This window comes from Micropterus dolomieu, linkage group LG01 (assembly GCF_021292245.1).
Source record: "Micropterus dolomieu isolate WLL.071019.BEF.003 ecotype Adirondacks linkage group LG01, ASM2129224v1, whole genome shotgun sequence".
NCBI classification, from domain to species: Eukaryota; Metazoa; Chordata; class Actinopteri; order Centrarchiformes; family Centrarchidae; genus Micropterus; species Micropterus dolomieu.
Genome location: NC_060150.1, coordinates 18,271,251 through 18,287,055, shown reverse-complemented (window position 1 = coordinate 18,287,055; position 15,805 = coordinate 18,271,251). Strand labels below are relative to the sequence as shown.

Sequence of the window (15,805 nt, the reverse complement as noted above, 5' to 3'; positions counted from 1 at the left end):
TTTAGAATAATAAGGTGAGAAATGGGTCTATTCTGAGTTCATCCTGCACTGCAGCAGCTAATAAAGTCCATTTAATCCCCAAAACGCTTTTCTTTTAGGCAGGCTGGAGCAGAAAACAACTCACCTTTCTCAAGTTGTACAGTAATGTCACATGTGTATGAAGGTGGATCAAACAAGCTAATCTTAAATGTCAAAGTAGAGAGGAGCCTAGTAGGCCTATTTATTTTCATTCATTACACAATATGAATAAGCTATGCAGACAGTTGTAAAGAAAGAACATCTTTTTCTTCTGTTCTCTACTTGTTATAGTTACACAGTATTAGGGGTGTGGGCTGTATTAAAAGTATCCACTGTTCTCCCATGCTCTAACACACAGTAACGATGAAATCTGTGCTGTTCTCACATTCTTCCTCTGTATGTACACATAAACAACAAGGCAGGGAAATATAAAAGGAATTTATTTTATTGTTTGGGTACATTATTGTTCAGTGTACATGTTCACATCTGAAACAAACTTTACGTGCTTGATAACTCTCCCACCCCGCAGACATCTACACGTCAATACCGATTTATATTCATAGCGGCAAGTGCTATGTAGCTCCACATAGGGGACACAGGAAGTGACATATAGCACATTCATGCGGCGTCGGAAACGCGTAGGAAATTCACAGCCGCACCGGCAGAGCTCCAGAATATGCAACTCGGCCGGCTCACGCGCGGACGCGCTTACAAGTGCGAGGGCCCGCCCAACGCTGCTTGCAGCTTTAATTATATCTTATGATTGATCTGTAAAGCATTTGTAAAGAAATTAATAAAGATCGTTATAGCACATTATATATTGGAAAGAGCTCTCAGTCTGTCCTAATAATTAAAGAAGCGCTCTTCGCCTTTTGCTGTGGATAGTAAAAACCAGAGCTGTCTTTCCTACAAAATGACGTCAGCCTTTGTCGGAATTTACCGGAAGTCGGTAGCAGGTGCCACAGGAAGTGTGTGCGGTGCAGCCGGGTACCTTGCCGAACAAGAGGAAGCTAACGGGTTTTAATTGCAAAAAGCCGCTCAATAATTTCAACAAAAGCTAAATAACATACAAAGTAAGATACGCGTCTGATTTTCTGCGAGTAGTATCGTTAGCTGCTTACCTAAAAACTAGCCCTGTTGTAGCGCAAATAAGGTTGGCGCTGAAAAGCCACTGCGGCAACAAGCTAGGTGGCTAACTAAGTTAGCCTGGCTTTGTTAGCTACATTGCTAAGTAAAACTATGCCGCTAGAAAAAGATGCTTGTAGCATGTCTATCAATATTGTGTGCTTTTATATATAGGCAGTACATTGTGTGTATGGTCAAACTAAATATTTACCCCCGATGGCATGAATGCATCCTCTGCAAATTGGGTTATATTTTCAAATGTCTCATAATTTTGCCGTATTTTATTGACGGTATCTGCAATTGTTAGCTAATGTTCCTTGTTCCACACATACGCAGACAAGAGTTCTTCTATATCTGTTAGTTATCTTAACAATAAATTAATTGCCGCTACTACGATGAAAGAGCGCAGAGGGGCCGCCCTGTTTCATACGGAGAAACAAGGCCGGACTCCATCAGAAAAATTGCTGATTGCGCTTCTATCAATTAACGGTACACCACGTATTTAACATGATTTGCTAGATTTAATGAATGTTTTTGGTCTTTTGGTAAATTCGACACACTACCCACTAAGCAATTAATTTTTAATAAAAATTTATATAAATGCTTTTAGGCCACTGCCCCTCTCTGACCATTATGGTGGAAGATGTGTGAGGGGGGGGGGAAAGGCCAAGACATCTTTTAAAATGTAAATTTTATGTTTTGGATGTGTTCAGATTTTACCAATAAGCTACTGCTAATTTAGGCCATGAGTTCATATTTTATGTTTGATTATTTCACAAATGGGTACCCTTAAATTGATGGTATGTTTCACTTCGGCCTTAACAAACCCTTTCCCTTTGGTCATCAGATTGTGTTCTGTTTTCAGCTGAAATGAGTGCAGCTGTACCCAACCATCGAAGGACCAAGCCCGGTGGTAAGACTAAATTATACTTCAAGATGTATTTGCCTCCATTTCCAAACCAAAATCCAAAACATTCTCTGGCTCAATCACCTGTAATGCATTCAAATACTCAAAGCTCAACATTTCTAACACTAAATGTAGACATTTTTAGCTTCATAGCTTGAAGTCACAACAAGAAGACAAGAAAGGATGACTTTAGATCATTGAATTTGGCTGAACATGTTTCCAGTTTGCCAATGAAGCATAACTTTGCGCATAATAGGAGCCACATAGCGAAGCAAGCAGATGTAATTCTGACATTATTGCAGGCATAAAGCCTGGGGTTGTGAATGCCGGCATGACTGGACCGACCTCCCAGATTCCCGGTCTGTCCCAGAGCGCAGACGAAAGTACTCCGGCGGAGAGGACCAGCGGACGGCGAGTTGGGATATTTGAGAGTGACTCGGACTACGTCAAGCTTGCAAAGGGGGGGGGGCACAAAGGTAAAGGTTTCTCTGAGCTTAAAATGTGTGTTATTATTTGTACTGATGCTGACCCTCAGATTTTTATGGCAGAATGCACTGAAATGCTTACACACTTAAAAGGATTGCTTGTGTGAAAGTGATGCTCTCAGTGGGTTATTGTAAATGATATTTTCGAACAGCCATAATTATTACTTGATATATTGGCCTGCAATTTGTAGTGACTTAAATTTTGGTAACAAATCTATCAATATCCAGTAGTTTCTTGCTGTACTGCAACAGAAGTGTTTTCGCACATTTAGATGAGAAAACATGCTCCTTCCATCAGAGTGAAGTATAGTCAGTAGAAAAAGTGGAAGTTATCACATTTGAGTATTAAAAACAAACATCCCAGCTGATTCGTTTGATGTTGGCACCACTTCTGGCTCAAGTCTTTTTGAAGTGCAAATCCTGAACAAGCAGCCTATTGGTCCACATGAAAGAGAAAACCTGTTCCAAAAATGTTTGTCATACATTTTGGGAAAACCAGGGGACACACGTTTGTTGTAGGTCTCTTGTACTGAAAAGTTCTAGGCTGAGTTCCACATGAATATTTTATGCAAAGTGGGATCACTTGACATGAAATGTCTGCAAATGTTAGCTATTATTGTTTTATGGGTTATAGCTCCAGTTGTTAGCTAAAATAGCTTGTCTTTCTTTCCACAAAGGTGCACAAGACTCAGTATATTTATTTTTTAAGTATTTTAACAATAGCAGAAATAAATTTCTTGTTTTGAGGTAAGGAGCAGTGGAGACAACACTAAACTCCAGTATAAAAATTGGCATTTTAAGACCCTGTACACTAGTTGTTTAATATGGTTTGCTGTCTTTTACTAATGCTTTAGGTTTTTTGATAAGTTTGGCACACATTCTATCTACTAAGCACCAAATTGTCGAAGTGTCCTTGGGCAAGATACTGAACTCTGAATTGCAGACCCATGTGAATGTTAGTTTCTGTTTGAGCACTTAGGCTCAGTGTGTGAATGCAGATGTAGTGTAAAATCATGTAAAAGCGCTTTGAGTGGTTGAAAGACTAGAAAGGCAAATACAAATACGGAGCATTTACATTACATTTATATTTTGGGGGAAAATCTGCTGCTCAGCAATTGTTGCTGTGCATGCACAATTAAGTCTCCTGCACTGAAAAGGTCAATGTCGATTTTCATGTGAATGTTCCAGATAGGATTTGTTTTTCCTGTCAACAGTGTGGTAGTAATGCTGAAGAATAGTGGGCAGCATGGGAATTGTCACACATGCGGCCTAAAACACACATTTTATTTTGTAGTACATTAATTGTTAAGCCCCTGAGCTGAATAGACTACTGGTTAAACATCAATTTGTGCTTTTAAAGGTGAGAGATGGTACAGTGCTTCATAAGTGCTGACAGTGTTTTGAACATTGTATCCCTCCCACCCCCCTGCAGGGCTGTTGAGTCATGATGGTGATGGTGATGACAAACCAAGGCAGGCCTACAATCCACCGAACTGGTTTGGAGATGATGAGAAAAAGAAGTAAGGACATTGTTTAGATACACAAATAAGAAGTCTAACACGACGAGGATGCATCGCTACATGTTGAGATGCTGTCATTTTCTAATGTTTTCCAACACACATTTTTCAACCTGGAAAAATGTGTGTTGGAACCTGGAGCCTATTTTCCATACGTGGTTTCTAACATCGATGTTGAGAAGTTTATGATTTGTTAAAAAACATGAAGCTTATTAAAGAAAAAAACTTTCTGTGGGTTTGACTTTGAAAGAAAGCATTGGTGAAGTACAAAATCGGATCCACCAACTGGATTTAAGATGAAACACAACATTTATAAATGCTCGTTGTTCCTCCTAAGAGCCAGACAAAGCACAAGCCAGGCGTACGGGCCACAGCCCGGATTCCCCAGTATGTGATAAGTGGCAGTTATTTCACATCGTATATCACCGTGGTTTTGTGCTTACAGCGGAAACAAAGCAGCGTCTCCTGACAGCCAGATGAAGGCAGGCATGCGAACTCTGGCTGCTCCATTTGGCACTGATAATGGTTCGACCTGGGAAAGAGAGACTGATAGATTTTCCCCTGATAAAGATAAGGTGAATGGAACAAAGTAGTCACCCCCAACATTGATATCGTGTCAATGTCTTCCATCCCTTATTTATTTATTTATTTATTTATTTATTTACATTTTACCACCACCTTTCTTTTTTTCCTTTTTTCATCAGATTTTGCTCCATCGTGGCATTCGCAGTTTGGTTAAAATTCATTTGGATTTCATTTTCTGCCGGTGCTTTCTTTAGCTCTGTGTGATAACTCTGATTAATATAATGTTTCAAGTTAGTATGCAACCGCATACGCATTGAGAGGAGCTGATGAAACACTACATTTCATACAAGCTTCTTATTTTTCTTTATATCAAGGTAACAGAAAACCTGGTTTAATGCTCCATATTTCTTGGTAGTCCTATCAACACTAATATCTTGCAGAGAAACAGTATTATGAAGGAAATAGATGTTGCATACCATATTTGAAATCCAACCTCAGTTTAAGAATATTTACATGAGAAAAAGATTTGCAATAAAGCAACTATTTTTGCTGTTTTAAAGACCTCAAGTGTCGTCTAAAAAGACCCTTTCTCAAAAAACGAGAACCTTGTTTTTTTAGGATATATTCCTCACACTATATCATTTGTCATATTTATAGGGGGAAAATTACCCAGTCAAAATGTAAAAGATCTGGTTTATGGTATTACTGTCAGTTTAAAATCAGTTTTATTGGTAGGAGAATGTCTGATGTGAGAGTCTGAAGTTTTTAAGGGAATTTAGTGCTTATTCATTTATATTGTTTGGTTTGAGTCTGTTTTGTCATTTAGTCATTTTCTGTTGCATGGCTAACTTCATGTGAAGTTTTCTTCCATCATTTCATCTTTGCACTGTTTGCCTGTATGTTTGTCCATGAAGTGAGTCAATCAATGTGTATGCAGAAGTCAGAACTATCCACACTGATTTGTCTTCACTAGTTTAATAATGCGGCAGCTACATTCAGGTCACAGCTGGGCTACAAGGGCTACACAAATAACCGTGAGTCCGGCTCATTATTCCATCTCACAGATGTCTCCTGATGGTGTTGCCAGTCAGATGGAGGGTCTTGCCATGGCCAACAAATACAAGAGAACGTGAGTAAATCCCATCTGTTCTATCTAAGAGATGTGCAACTAAAATAGTAAATATACTACTTTATAGAAATGTATCTTAATTTTTCTTTTTGGTGCTAAGATTCCTGAACTTATTGTAACGTCAGCACTTGACCTTAGATTCTTCACAAAAGGGCTGCTACAACTAACTGTTATTGTCAATTAGTGGATTAATCTTTTGGCGCGTAAAAGATCAGAAAATAGTGAAAAATGTCCGCCACAACTTCTTTAAGTCCAACATGACGTCTTTTTCCAAAAAAAACCAAAATAAAAATATTTAATTTACGATAATTTAAGACCAAGAAAAATCAACAGATCCTCACATTTGAGAAGCTCGAACCATCAAATGTTGTTTTCTTCTTGAAAATATTTTGAACGACTAGGTGTAAGATGAATTAGGTGGAGAGTGTAAGAATGTGTATATATAATGTTTTTAATGATGTTGCTGTTTCCTGTCCCCTCTTCAGGGCTCATGATAAGAAGGCTCCGCCGGTCAGCATGTCCAAGCTGCTGAGTCACGGCTACGTTGAGGACAAGAAGAAGTCGCCTAATGACGACGATGCCTCAAGTATGATACGGGCTTCTTTTCAGATTACAAAATGAAATTAAAGCTGCAAGCAGCGTTGGGCGGGCCCTCAGACTTGTAGCGCGTCCGGGTGTGAGCCGGCCGCGTTGCACATTCTGGAGATCTGCCAGTGGGGCTGTGAATTGGCTACGCGGTTCCGACGCCGCATGAAGGTGCTATATGTCACTTCCTGTGTCCCCTATGTGGAGCTACATAGCACTTGCCGCTATGAATATAAATCCGTATTGGTGTGTAGATGTCTGCGGGGTGGGAGAGTTATCAAGCACGTAAAGTTTGTTTCAGATGTGAGCATGTACACTGAAGTTACAACAACTTCCTGTGTCACGACGAAGAGTTGATCTTTGACGCCACGCCACAGACACGCCCATTGACGAAAACTCACAGATAGCACAACTTTTCATCGTCAATGCCTTTAGAAGGCACAGCAGAAGTTTGAAGTCGATCCGAATAAATCCCTAGGAGGAGTTCGTTAAAGTACGGAGTGTGTAAATCATCCAAAATTTGACGTAAAATTCAAAATGGCCAACTTCCTGTTGATTTTAGGGCATCGCTCCAAGAGGCTTTTTGGTACGTCTGGACATGATACACGTACCACATAAAATTCGTACATGTAGGTCAAACATGCTTCGTTAAGTCACTTCCTGTTGCCAGCAGGTGGCGCTATGACTGTGGGTGAATGTCAGCATGTACATGTGTTCAGGGCGGGACTCTCATCCAACATGTACACTTTGGTCCAGATGTGAGCATGTACACTGAAGTTACAACAACTTCCTGTTTCATGGCGAATCATCGATGCCACAGACACGCCCATTGACGAAAACTCACAGATAGCACAACTTTTCATCGTCAATGCCTTTAGAAGGCACAGCAGAGTTTGAAGTCGATCCGAATAAATCCCTAGGAGGAGTTCGTTAAAGTACGAAGTGTGTAAATCATCCAAAAATGGCCGTAAAATTCAAAATGGCCGACTTCCTGTTGACTTTAGGGTATGGGTTCTTGAGGCTTTTTTGTGCGTCTTGATATGATACATGTCCCCAGAAAATGTCATGCATGTAGGTTGAACGTGAACGAGGGGCTAATTTTTTCCAATTTTCTAGGTGGCGCTAGCGAGTCATTTTGCCACGCCCATGCGCAAAACCCATAAAATACGAAATTTTTCACCAGTCCTGACATGTGTGCAAAGTTTGGTGAGTTTTCGAGTATGTTTAGGCCCTGTCAATGGAGCCTACTTTGCGTGCGAGAGAGAGAGCTCTTAGCAAATTCAATAGGGACCTCGCACGGTCGTGCTCGGGCCCTAACTAGATGGAGACTCTGAAGAACTTTTTGTTACCAGATATGGAAGCTTGAATGAAACAGGGCCCCGTTTCAGAAAGCAGGCTTAATGAACTCTGGGCTTTTCCCTGAGCTCTGAGTTGATTGAGCCTGAGGTGGGAAACTCTGAATTTTTGGTTCCAGAGCAGCTGATCAATATTACTTCAATCAACTCTTAGTACGTTGAGCCTGATGGAAGCAAAGCGTGTGCGTGGGGAAGACAGAGTAGGATACTCCTATAATTCACTGATTTACTAACACTTGCTGACACACCTAAAAGAGCATTCTCGTAGCCAGCACCATCCATGAGACCTCAAAACCAAGAATGCAAAGAACTATGGAGAGGCTGCTCCAAGATAACAGCCAGGCTTTATCACCCAGAACCATAAGCTCACAATCTGATTTATTGCCAAGTAGGTTTTAACTTTTTAACAAAGATTTTTGCTTTGGAACTAATAGAAAATAAAAGCAAATTAAAAGCAAGTACTACAACCACAACTGTACACTAACAATGTAATGTCTGTCCCTATCATACTACTTCTGTAGTGTATTTTTAATTTAGTGTTTCTGAGTTTTACAAGCAGAGAATGTTCTGTGTATCATGAGCCAGATGTTTCTTGATTTACTTTAAAATGTTAAACCATTTCTCAGATTGTAAAGACAAAATAGTTGTGGCCTTTCCTCTGTCATTGCTGCTGCAGTTGTCTGAGTAATTGGGACCAGAAGGCTTTGTGGGCGTGACTGGCCCAGCCAGCTGGGACCGCTAACCTCGCAGGCTCTTGTGGAGCTTCTCAACCCCAAAAACGTTGGGCACATATTTGATTCGCCATCAACTTTTGTAAAAACTGCCAACATTCAAGTTCTAAGTTGATTTCTCGACTCAAAACCTGTTTGAAAAAGTGTATTTAGTGATGAAACGGCGTACAAAACTTCATTGCATGCTTCATTCATGCAGTCATGGCAGACAGTGGAAGCGATACTGCCCCCAGCACTTCCTGTAGTGCATTGCAATTAGAAATGAACAACCAGAAATTTTCTTAATACGATTACCCTCTCCCCCTTTAACTGCATCTTTGTAACGACGCGTCGACAATGAAATTTCACGTCGACTCATTTTTATAGTCGACATCGTCGATCATGTCGAGTAATTATTGCAGCCCTAATGGCAACAGATAAATAAAGGCAGAGCCTCCATTTGAGTCGGGTGGAGCTATAAATATGAATGCGTGCCAACGTGGACCATGATTGGCTCTAAAAGGCAGGAGTTGAGGACAGATCAATACGTTAACATTATTACTATACAGCATTGCTCATTCATCATTTACCAGACTGGAATTTCCTTAATGAATGAATGTGCTACAGCCCATTACATTCAATTTTAAATAGAAAGCTGTATTAAATAAGCTGTAACTTGATGGGACTAAATGCCAGTGGCAATCCGCAATAGTTAGAGATCAAATATAAGACACAGTTTACTCATGGACCTATGATTGTAAAGTCACAGTCACACCCAGTAGGTTAGCCTATTAATTTATTTATTTTTTTCGGTGGAAAATGTGTCTATGGGTTCAAACTGACTGTGAAGTTTTAGACGTCTATTTTACATTAATAAAATCTTGCTCTTTAGTATTTTATTTATGCTGTCAAAACAGTCATCCTCAGTCAGAAATAGCCTAGTCACATTATCTCCAGTAGGCCTATGATAACTACAATAGGAATGTTCCAGTCAGTGTGACTACAATATGAAAGATTACTCAAACGAAGGTTGAGGTCAAGGGCAACTGGACTTGGTTGATGATGTCCAGTTGCCCTTGACCTCAACCTTCGTTGGATAACTATGACATGGATGACTGAGAACCTTCACAGACATGAAAGATTACTCTTCATTGATCAGTTTCAGTTTAAACAGTTACTATACTTGGCAAAGTAGGCAACTGCCTGGAACCGTCTCTAATTACTGAATTTCAAATTATAATCCCTCACACTAAACATCAAATTAAAAGTAATCCCATTACTGTAAATCTAAGAGTTGGTGCGAGGGAGGAAGCAACTCCAACGTGACGAAGCGTTTCCTTCAACACGGCGTGAATCTGAAGAATCGCTTCACCGTGTTCAACGTGTCGTGCTCTCCTAGATCCAGCTAACTCTAACAGCAGCAACGTCTCATGTACAAAACAAAGGTGAGCTGACGTTACCGTTTTATACTGAAGGGAAACCAACGATGGCTACAGATGAGACGAGTCCCAGAGACGCCCCTCTAGGACAGAGACTCCTTTCACTTTAGAGACATGAAGGGAGCGAGGAGGAAGACAGTTAGCTGTCCACTTGGCTGCAGGAAGGTCCTGGCTCGGCTTAACACCCCGTGTTAAAAAAGCAGTCAGCCATCACCCACACTGTCGAGCTCAACTGCCCGCCCGGGACTTCTGGGAACTATCTGCGGTCTGTAAGCTATATTACTGCAGTAATATAGCTTACAGTAAGTGTTTTCAGTGCAATTGTCCAGAATCCCAGTGTTACACCTAAAGACGGACATAGATTTTATTCTGTGCTAAATCCACAATGTGCGGAGATGACTATACATCCATACGTCCATACATCGATGACAGAGTAATCATAAAGTAGTCATGTTCAAGATCATGTTTGGGACATGAAAAAAACTAATAGCCTATCTCACCGGGATTTTGAAGTTTTTTAAGATGTAAATGCATTCAGATATGTGCTTTGATATCGACAGCATGAATGAGGGAATGAAACAGTGTCAGACAGCCGCCTCAGGCTCCGCAGGAGGGGAGGAGTCCGAGAGAAACTGATGGTTTTCCATCTTATCCTGTGAACCTAACCTCCGCAGGAAGAGCATCAGTATGATTTGCCGGAGTTACTGATCTAGGTTTATCTGATCTCGCTCTCTTAAGTTTCCCCTCATCTCAGGCTTAACATTTTCACTAATCCCGCTTTCTGAAACTGGGCCAAAATAAGAACAAACCAGATTGCCTAATAAAACACTAAATAAAGTACCCCAAACAGGAAAGTTAGAATCCTAAACCTAACAACACATAAAACAGGAGAAAGGGGAATGTAACAAAAATGGCAGCTCTCTACAGGGCTTCCTGGCATTGAGTTAAATGTTGTTTAGATTAAATTAAGGTAACAGTAACTGAATTCTAACAGCAAAGTTGCTACCTTTCTGACCTTAACTTGACAACATCATGTTGTGGACTAAGTCCTGACTCAAAATACACACTGGGTGGAAAAAGTGGCCAGAGACCTGTATAAAAGCTTAAAGCAAGCTAACATACAACTAATGCTAATTGTTGTAGCCACAAAGAAAGGGCTTGTTGCAGTTCAGATGTCCGTAAAAAATGATCAAGGCTGCAACTATTTAATTGTGGATTATTTTCGATTAATGGTTGTCCTATAATATGTCATAATTGTAGATAATAATAATACTAGCCCTACGTTATGTCTTCAAATTAAATCAGTTAGTCCAAAAACCCAATATATATTAGAGAATGTCATGACAAATGAAAAGCCAGACACAGAAAAGGTTAATTGATGATCAGGATGTGGATTATTTACAGAAGTGGTGTGAGTTTCAGGGGACATTCTGGGCTTTTTGTTTGCTTCCGATGTTGATATTTGCTGTGTTTTACAGGCGTGACCTCGGAACAGACGAGCACCATCGCAACGGAGGACGTGGACGACCTTGAGTAGTGCGTGTAGCTTCTCTTCTCAAGGGGAAACGGGGATTGTCCTAACACTGGTTCATGGTATCACGAATCCACGAACACACCACTCCGCCCTTCTCGGATTCACTCGCATTTATTGTACACCCACTGACTGTTCGGTTTTGTACCCATGTTTATGCAAAGGTACTGTCCTCTCTTATTTATTTGCTTTGATTTGTAAGAAGAGTTGAGACAGATTTTGTTGAGTAGATGTATTGTTGCTCGCTGTGTTTTTTTTTTATTTCTGTACATCTCGATTTGAAAGACGAGTTGTGCGCAGGGCAGGAAACTGAACATTTTGGGTTAGCAGAAGCTGTTTGAGTGAAACTATTTCACCAGCCAGTTTGATTTTAAACCCAGAATGATGCCTGAAAGTGGAGACAGTCCTACCAGCTGAGGCTTAAATTCACCTGCTGGTGTTAGTTTCCTTCCCTGGTTGTATGAAGATCGAGTTAGTGAACTTTAAGTGTTAGTGCTAATGAATTGTTGTTCCAGTGATGTGAAATATTATTTGTTTTGATCAAGGACTCCTGCTTTCTGTTAGAGGCTTGTGTGTTTTCGGCTGCAGGGGTGCATCCGATCATTCATTGAGACAGCATCCCTGCAGCTGAGGCTGCATGCCAGAGTTCATACTGATGGCCACAGCCACAAAATGGGCCACAAATGATTTTTAGGTTGCTGCTCTGCAAAAGGTTGCTCTTCCCCCATATCCCAACCTACACTTCTGTTGTTTTTTTTAGTTCCTAAAATCGAGAAACATGCATAATTTGACTGTGCAAGCTGCAACTTTATGACTTTCAGTCGAATGAGAAAAAATTCTCAAACTAACTGGTCAATTAACTCCAGAAGATTTTGAATACTAATTAGATCAGGGTCATCAGGATATCAGTAACAGTGCCAGTGTTTCATGCCGGTCCAAATATGTCAGAAGCTTGCTAATGATGGAACTAGATTTGATCTAATCTGCATGTTTAAGCCCTTCAGTGTTATTGCATTCACATTCAGCCTAATAACCCCAAACTCATCAACAGGTAAAGCTGGGAAATTTAGGGGACAATTGCCACCTTCAGCAGACTGACAAGCTGAAAATCAATTCTGGTGTAATTCCATGTGATTTGTAAAGGTAGGCGAGTTTGAAAAAGTGAGTTCTGAATATGCCCACCTGCTCATGCAGTGTCTTGACTTTGTTGAGATCAGTAGGAGAACTTACTGCGCACTGCTTGGTCACACCAAACCCTTCATCTCATGTGGTGTGTTTATCTGTCTGATGGGACTTGGGATTCTGTTCAGATGCGAGAAATGGTTACCGCAACAACATTTTTGCATATGAGATGCATGGTCAGACCATACTAACTTCAATATTGACAGATTTCAGTCTGGTGGTACCCCTCTTTCTACCTCTTTTTAACGAAGACCAGACCTGCAGGTCTTTAAACATTGAATTCACTTTCCTAAAACACTAAAAGGCCTTAGATGGAATTTATTTTAAAAAAAGTAAAAATTGAGTCTTAAATATTTTCTCTTGCACTCTGTTGGCAGTAATATTAGTGGAAACGCGGTCTGCTGTTTCCACATACAAAAACAGCAGCTAGGATGCTCATGTTAATCCATCTATTTTTCTGCTGTGTATCCGAGTCAAGGTTGCTTTAAATACATTGATTATATCATGAGGAATTATTGTTGCTGATTAAATGGGATCTAAAGATTTCTAGGCCCTATCATTCCTACTGGTTTCCAGACGCTGGATCCAGTTTTATTGTGAAACAGTTATTAAATTGCAGTTCATGTGGTGTTAATAATGTTTTAAAGTAAGCTGTTGAAAGCTGCAGAAACCGTGTCAACAGAGACAAAACACTTTCCCACTAAAAAATGGATTCTGGTCAATGTGAATATGTGGCTTTAATTGCATTAAATTAAGTGCAGGTGTTTTTAATTTGAACATCATTACAAAGAACCTGGACCTGAATGAGACTGACTGACTGATATGAAATGTTCATCCGTGGAGGAGACAGGAAGCAGCTACACTGACTGGTCAGTTTAGAAGCCAGACCACAGCAGACCGTTGAAATGCCTCATCTCTTCCTCCTCTGCTTGCTCGTGTGGCTGCAGAATTGGCTTGCCTGTGAGGATATCTCAAAGAAAGTAATAGATTTCTTTGACATCTGATGGACAGTTCAGCCCTGAGTCATTTAACGGTTATAGTATTTTAGCTGCGACTGTGAACCTGAAAGTGACAGCAAAATCCTAATCCTAGATTTGTCGGGTGAAGTAAATGCTCTTAAAATGAAAAGAATAGGGATGATTTATTTGGGTGTAACAGCCAGATTAAAGCTCCGAGTTTGTCCAAGTAAATCCAATACATTCATCACCTACGTCTCAAAATGATGCTGCAGTACCAGACTCCCATTTGAAAAGAATTTACTTACAAACTTTTACAAGAGATGTGTCACATTCAACACAACTGTCTGGTCACATTCTTCCCAACACTAAATATTTAAGCAAGGATACATAACTTATCTGTATGTGGTATTTAAAAAGTGTCATGTGTTACAAACTAGATGCTTTCCTGTGTTTGAAGACACTGGATTTTCTTCTCCAGTACATGGAATGGCGAATGTATCATGATTTGATATAGTTTGCTTTGAAGAACTGGTTTATTTTTAAGAGCTGTTAAAATATTCAGGTACAGTATTTCAAGTTAAAAATAGTGTCCCCCTCATCTTGATGACTGCACACAGACTCGATTATCATTAAATGGGCATGTGCATGAACTTTGTGTACTGTTTTTTTTTTTCCTGAAACCAAACTAACAAACAACTAGTTTGAAATGACTTGCATCACTCTAAATCAGCTTATATCTGGTACTCTTAACATGTTTCAAAGTAATGGGAGTTTTCTAACAAGTGTACTTGCATGAATTAATCTTCAATCAGATCAAATTAATTGTAACAGTAATATTCAAAGCACGTTCGCTCCTTTGCTGCTCTAAAGTTGGAGGCTCTAACAATCTAATGTGATTAGAGCTTCCAAGACTTTTAAAAATAAGCAGATAGTGGAGAGAAAGTACATTTACTCAAGTTCTGTTCTTGTGTTTACAGTAGTTTTGAGGTGCTTGTTGAGTGTCTTCATGTTATGCTACTTTGTTTCTACTCCACTATAAATCAGAGAGCAGTACTGTACGTACTTCACAACAAATATTTGATAACTTTAGATACTTTGTTGTTTCAGATTATTAATACAAAATATAAATAACAAATAAATGATGATAAATTATTATACGTTTAGATAAGATAAGCCCCGATTGATCCTTGGGGAAATTCACAAGCTACTCATTAAAATGTGCTTCACCTCTAGCCTTTAACCTTTTTTTTGACTATGTACTTTTTTGTATTTTGTACTTTTGAAAATTTTGAAAGTATTTCTAAAGTGAGTAAAATATCCTTCATCCACAACTGGCAGAGGTTACAGCAGCTGTAGTGTGTTCTTAAAGGGCCAGTACACCGAAACTGCAAATTATCCATACCGGTTTCTGGCTGTGTGAATAGTTGTAGGGTTTTTTGCCCAGATTTTGAGATGTCTCAAATTTCACCCCCACCCAAATACAGTGGAGGTGAATAGAATTCAAAACAAAAAATCTTGACGGAAATGGGGTTTCATGAAATGAACTACAATTTATACTTAATAAACTTTTACTACCAGCCAGGCCTACAGCCAGGGAAGAGGAAGAGCGCACACACACGTGCGCGCGCGCGCGCTTCCCTCCTCTCCAGCAGCGCCTGTTTGCACGCAGCTGCCCGCTGTACCTCACTGAACACGGCTTCTGCAACTGCAACGGTGCATCCGCGGTTGCTCGATTCCTGTATCGGAATATATATATGTCCATCGCCGCATGGTGACGTCACGCCGCTGATCGGTAATAGTGGCAGGGCGGGTTGGCTGGTGGGTGGGTGGCTGGGTGCCGCGCGGACGCCAGGGGCAGATGGGTGCATTGAAAACCCACACCGGATAAGAGAAAAGACAAAAACACAATTCTGCACGAGGAGTGTGTGGGGGCGCAAGGGACTGTTTGTGGCTTGTTTTGTTTATTTATTGCGTCGGCGCGTGGGGAATGTAGTAGGTGTCACGGCCGCCTGCAGGAGGAGGATGGATGCGTAACAGGATTGATCGAGCCAGCTGTGGCCTGCTTCTAACAGCAACATCTGGTAGGTGAGTCGCACTGACAGCCGCTTGCCCGCCAGGCAGCCGGCCGGCCGGGCAGCTCGGCTTGTGTGAACCAGGCACAGAAACAAGAGAAGGAGGCTCCGCTTCAGTGCAGCCGCGCTCCCCGTTCTCCGGTCCGGTTAGTCGGTGTGACCTCGTCCTTGGCTGCCAGATGGTGGTTGAGTGATTGATGTGCACATTTGACAGACAGGTTGCATGTAGCGTATGATGAAGGTTTATCACGGACGACTCAAGCTCG

General features: G+C 40.6%; 2 protein-coding genes across 4 annotated transcripts in view; both read left to right on the top strand.

Annotated features, from left to right (window-relative positions):
- Positions 1 to 941: 941 nt before the first annotated feature.
- lg01h7orf57 (linkage group 01 C7orf57 homolog) lies at positions 942 to 14,117 on the top strand. 2 transcript variants are annotated; one of them, XM_046060743.1, is made up of 8 exons: positions 942 to 1,091; positions 2,009 to 2,056; positions 2,353 to 2,526; positions 3,968 to 4,055; positions 4,498 to 4,627; positions 5,642 to 5,706; positions 6,192 to 6,292; positions 11,274 to 14,117. In XM_046060743.1, exons 2-8 carry the CDS (start codon positions 2,014 to 2,016, stop codon positions 11,330 to 11,332), a joined length of 660 nt encoding a protein of 219 aa, XP_045916699.1. In that variant the 5' UTR covers positions 942 to 1,091; positions 2,009 to 2,013; the 3' UTR covers positions 11,333 to 14,117. The 2 variants fall into 2 exon arrangements, with proteins under 2 accessions (XP_045916699.1, XP_045916708.1); XM_046060752.1 differs by having other exon boundaries at positions 954 to 1,091; positions 1,991 to 2,056.
- Positions 14,118 to 15,309: 1,192 nt separating this feature from the next.
- Positions 15,310 to 15,805, top strand: part of LOC123977760 (plakophilin-4-like) — a 58,419-nt gene continuing 57,923 nt past the window's right edge. Inside the window, exon 1 of one of the 2 annotated variants that reach the window (XM_046060725.1) lies at positions 15,310 to 15,548. The gene's annotated coding sequence lies outside the window, so the exon portion shown is untranslated. Of the gene's footprint in view, positions 15,553 to 15,805 lie in introns of both variants that reach the window. The other variant, XM_046060716.1, reaches the window with a different exon arrangement.

Bases quoted from the DNA above. Each gene is read 5' to 3' on its own strand.
- lg01h7orf57 (XM_046060743.1), top strand. From the start codon at position 2,014: ATGAGTGCAGCTGTACCCAACCATCGAAGGACCAAGCCCGGTG. The intron at 4,056-4,497 runs GTAAGGACATTG...TTGTGCTTACAG, and splicing joins GGAGATGATGAGAAAAAGAA to CGGAAACAAAGCAGCGTCTC. The intron at 5,707-6,191 runs GTGAGTAAATCC...TCCCCTCTTCAG, and splicing joins GCCAACAAATACAAGAGAAC to GGCTCATGATAAGAAGGCTC.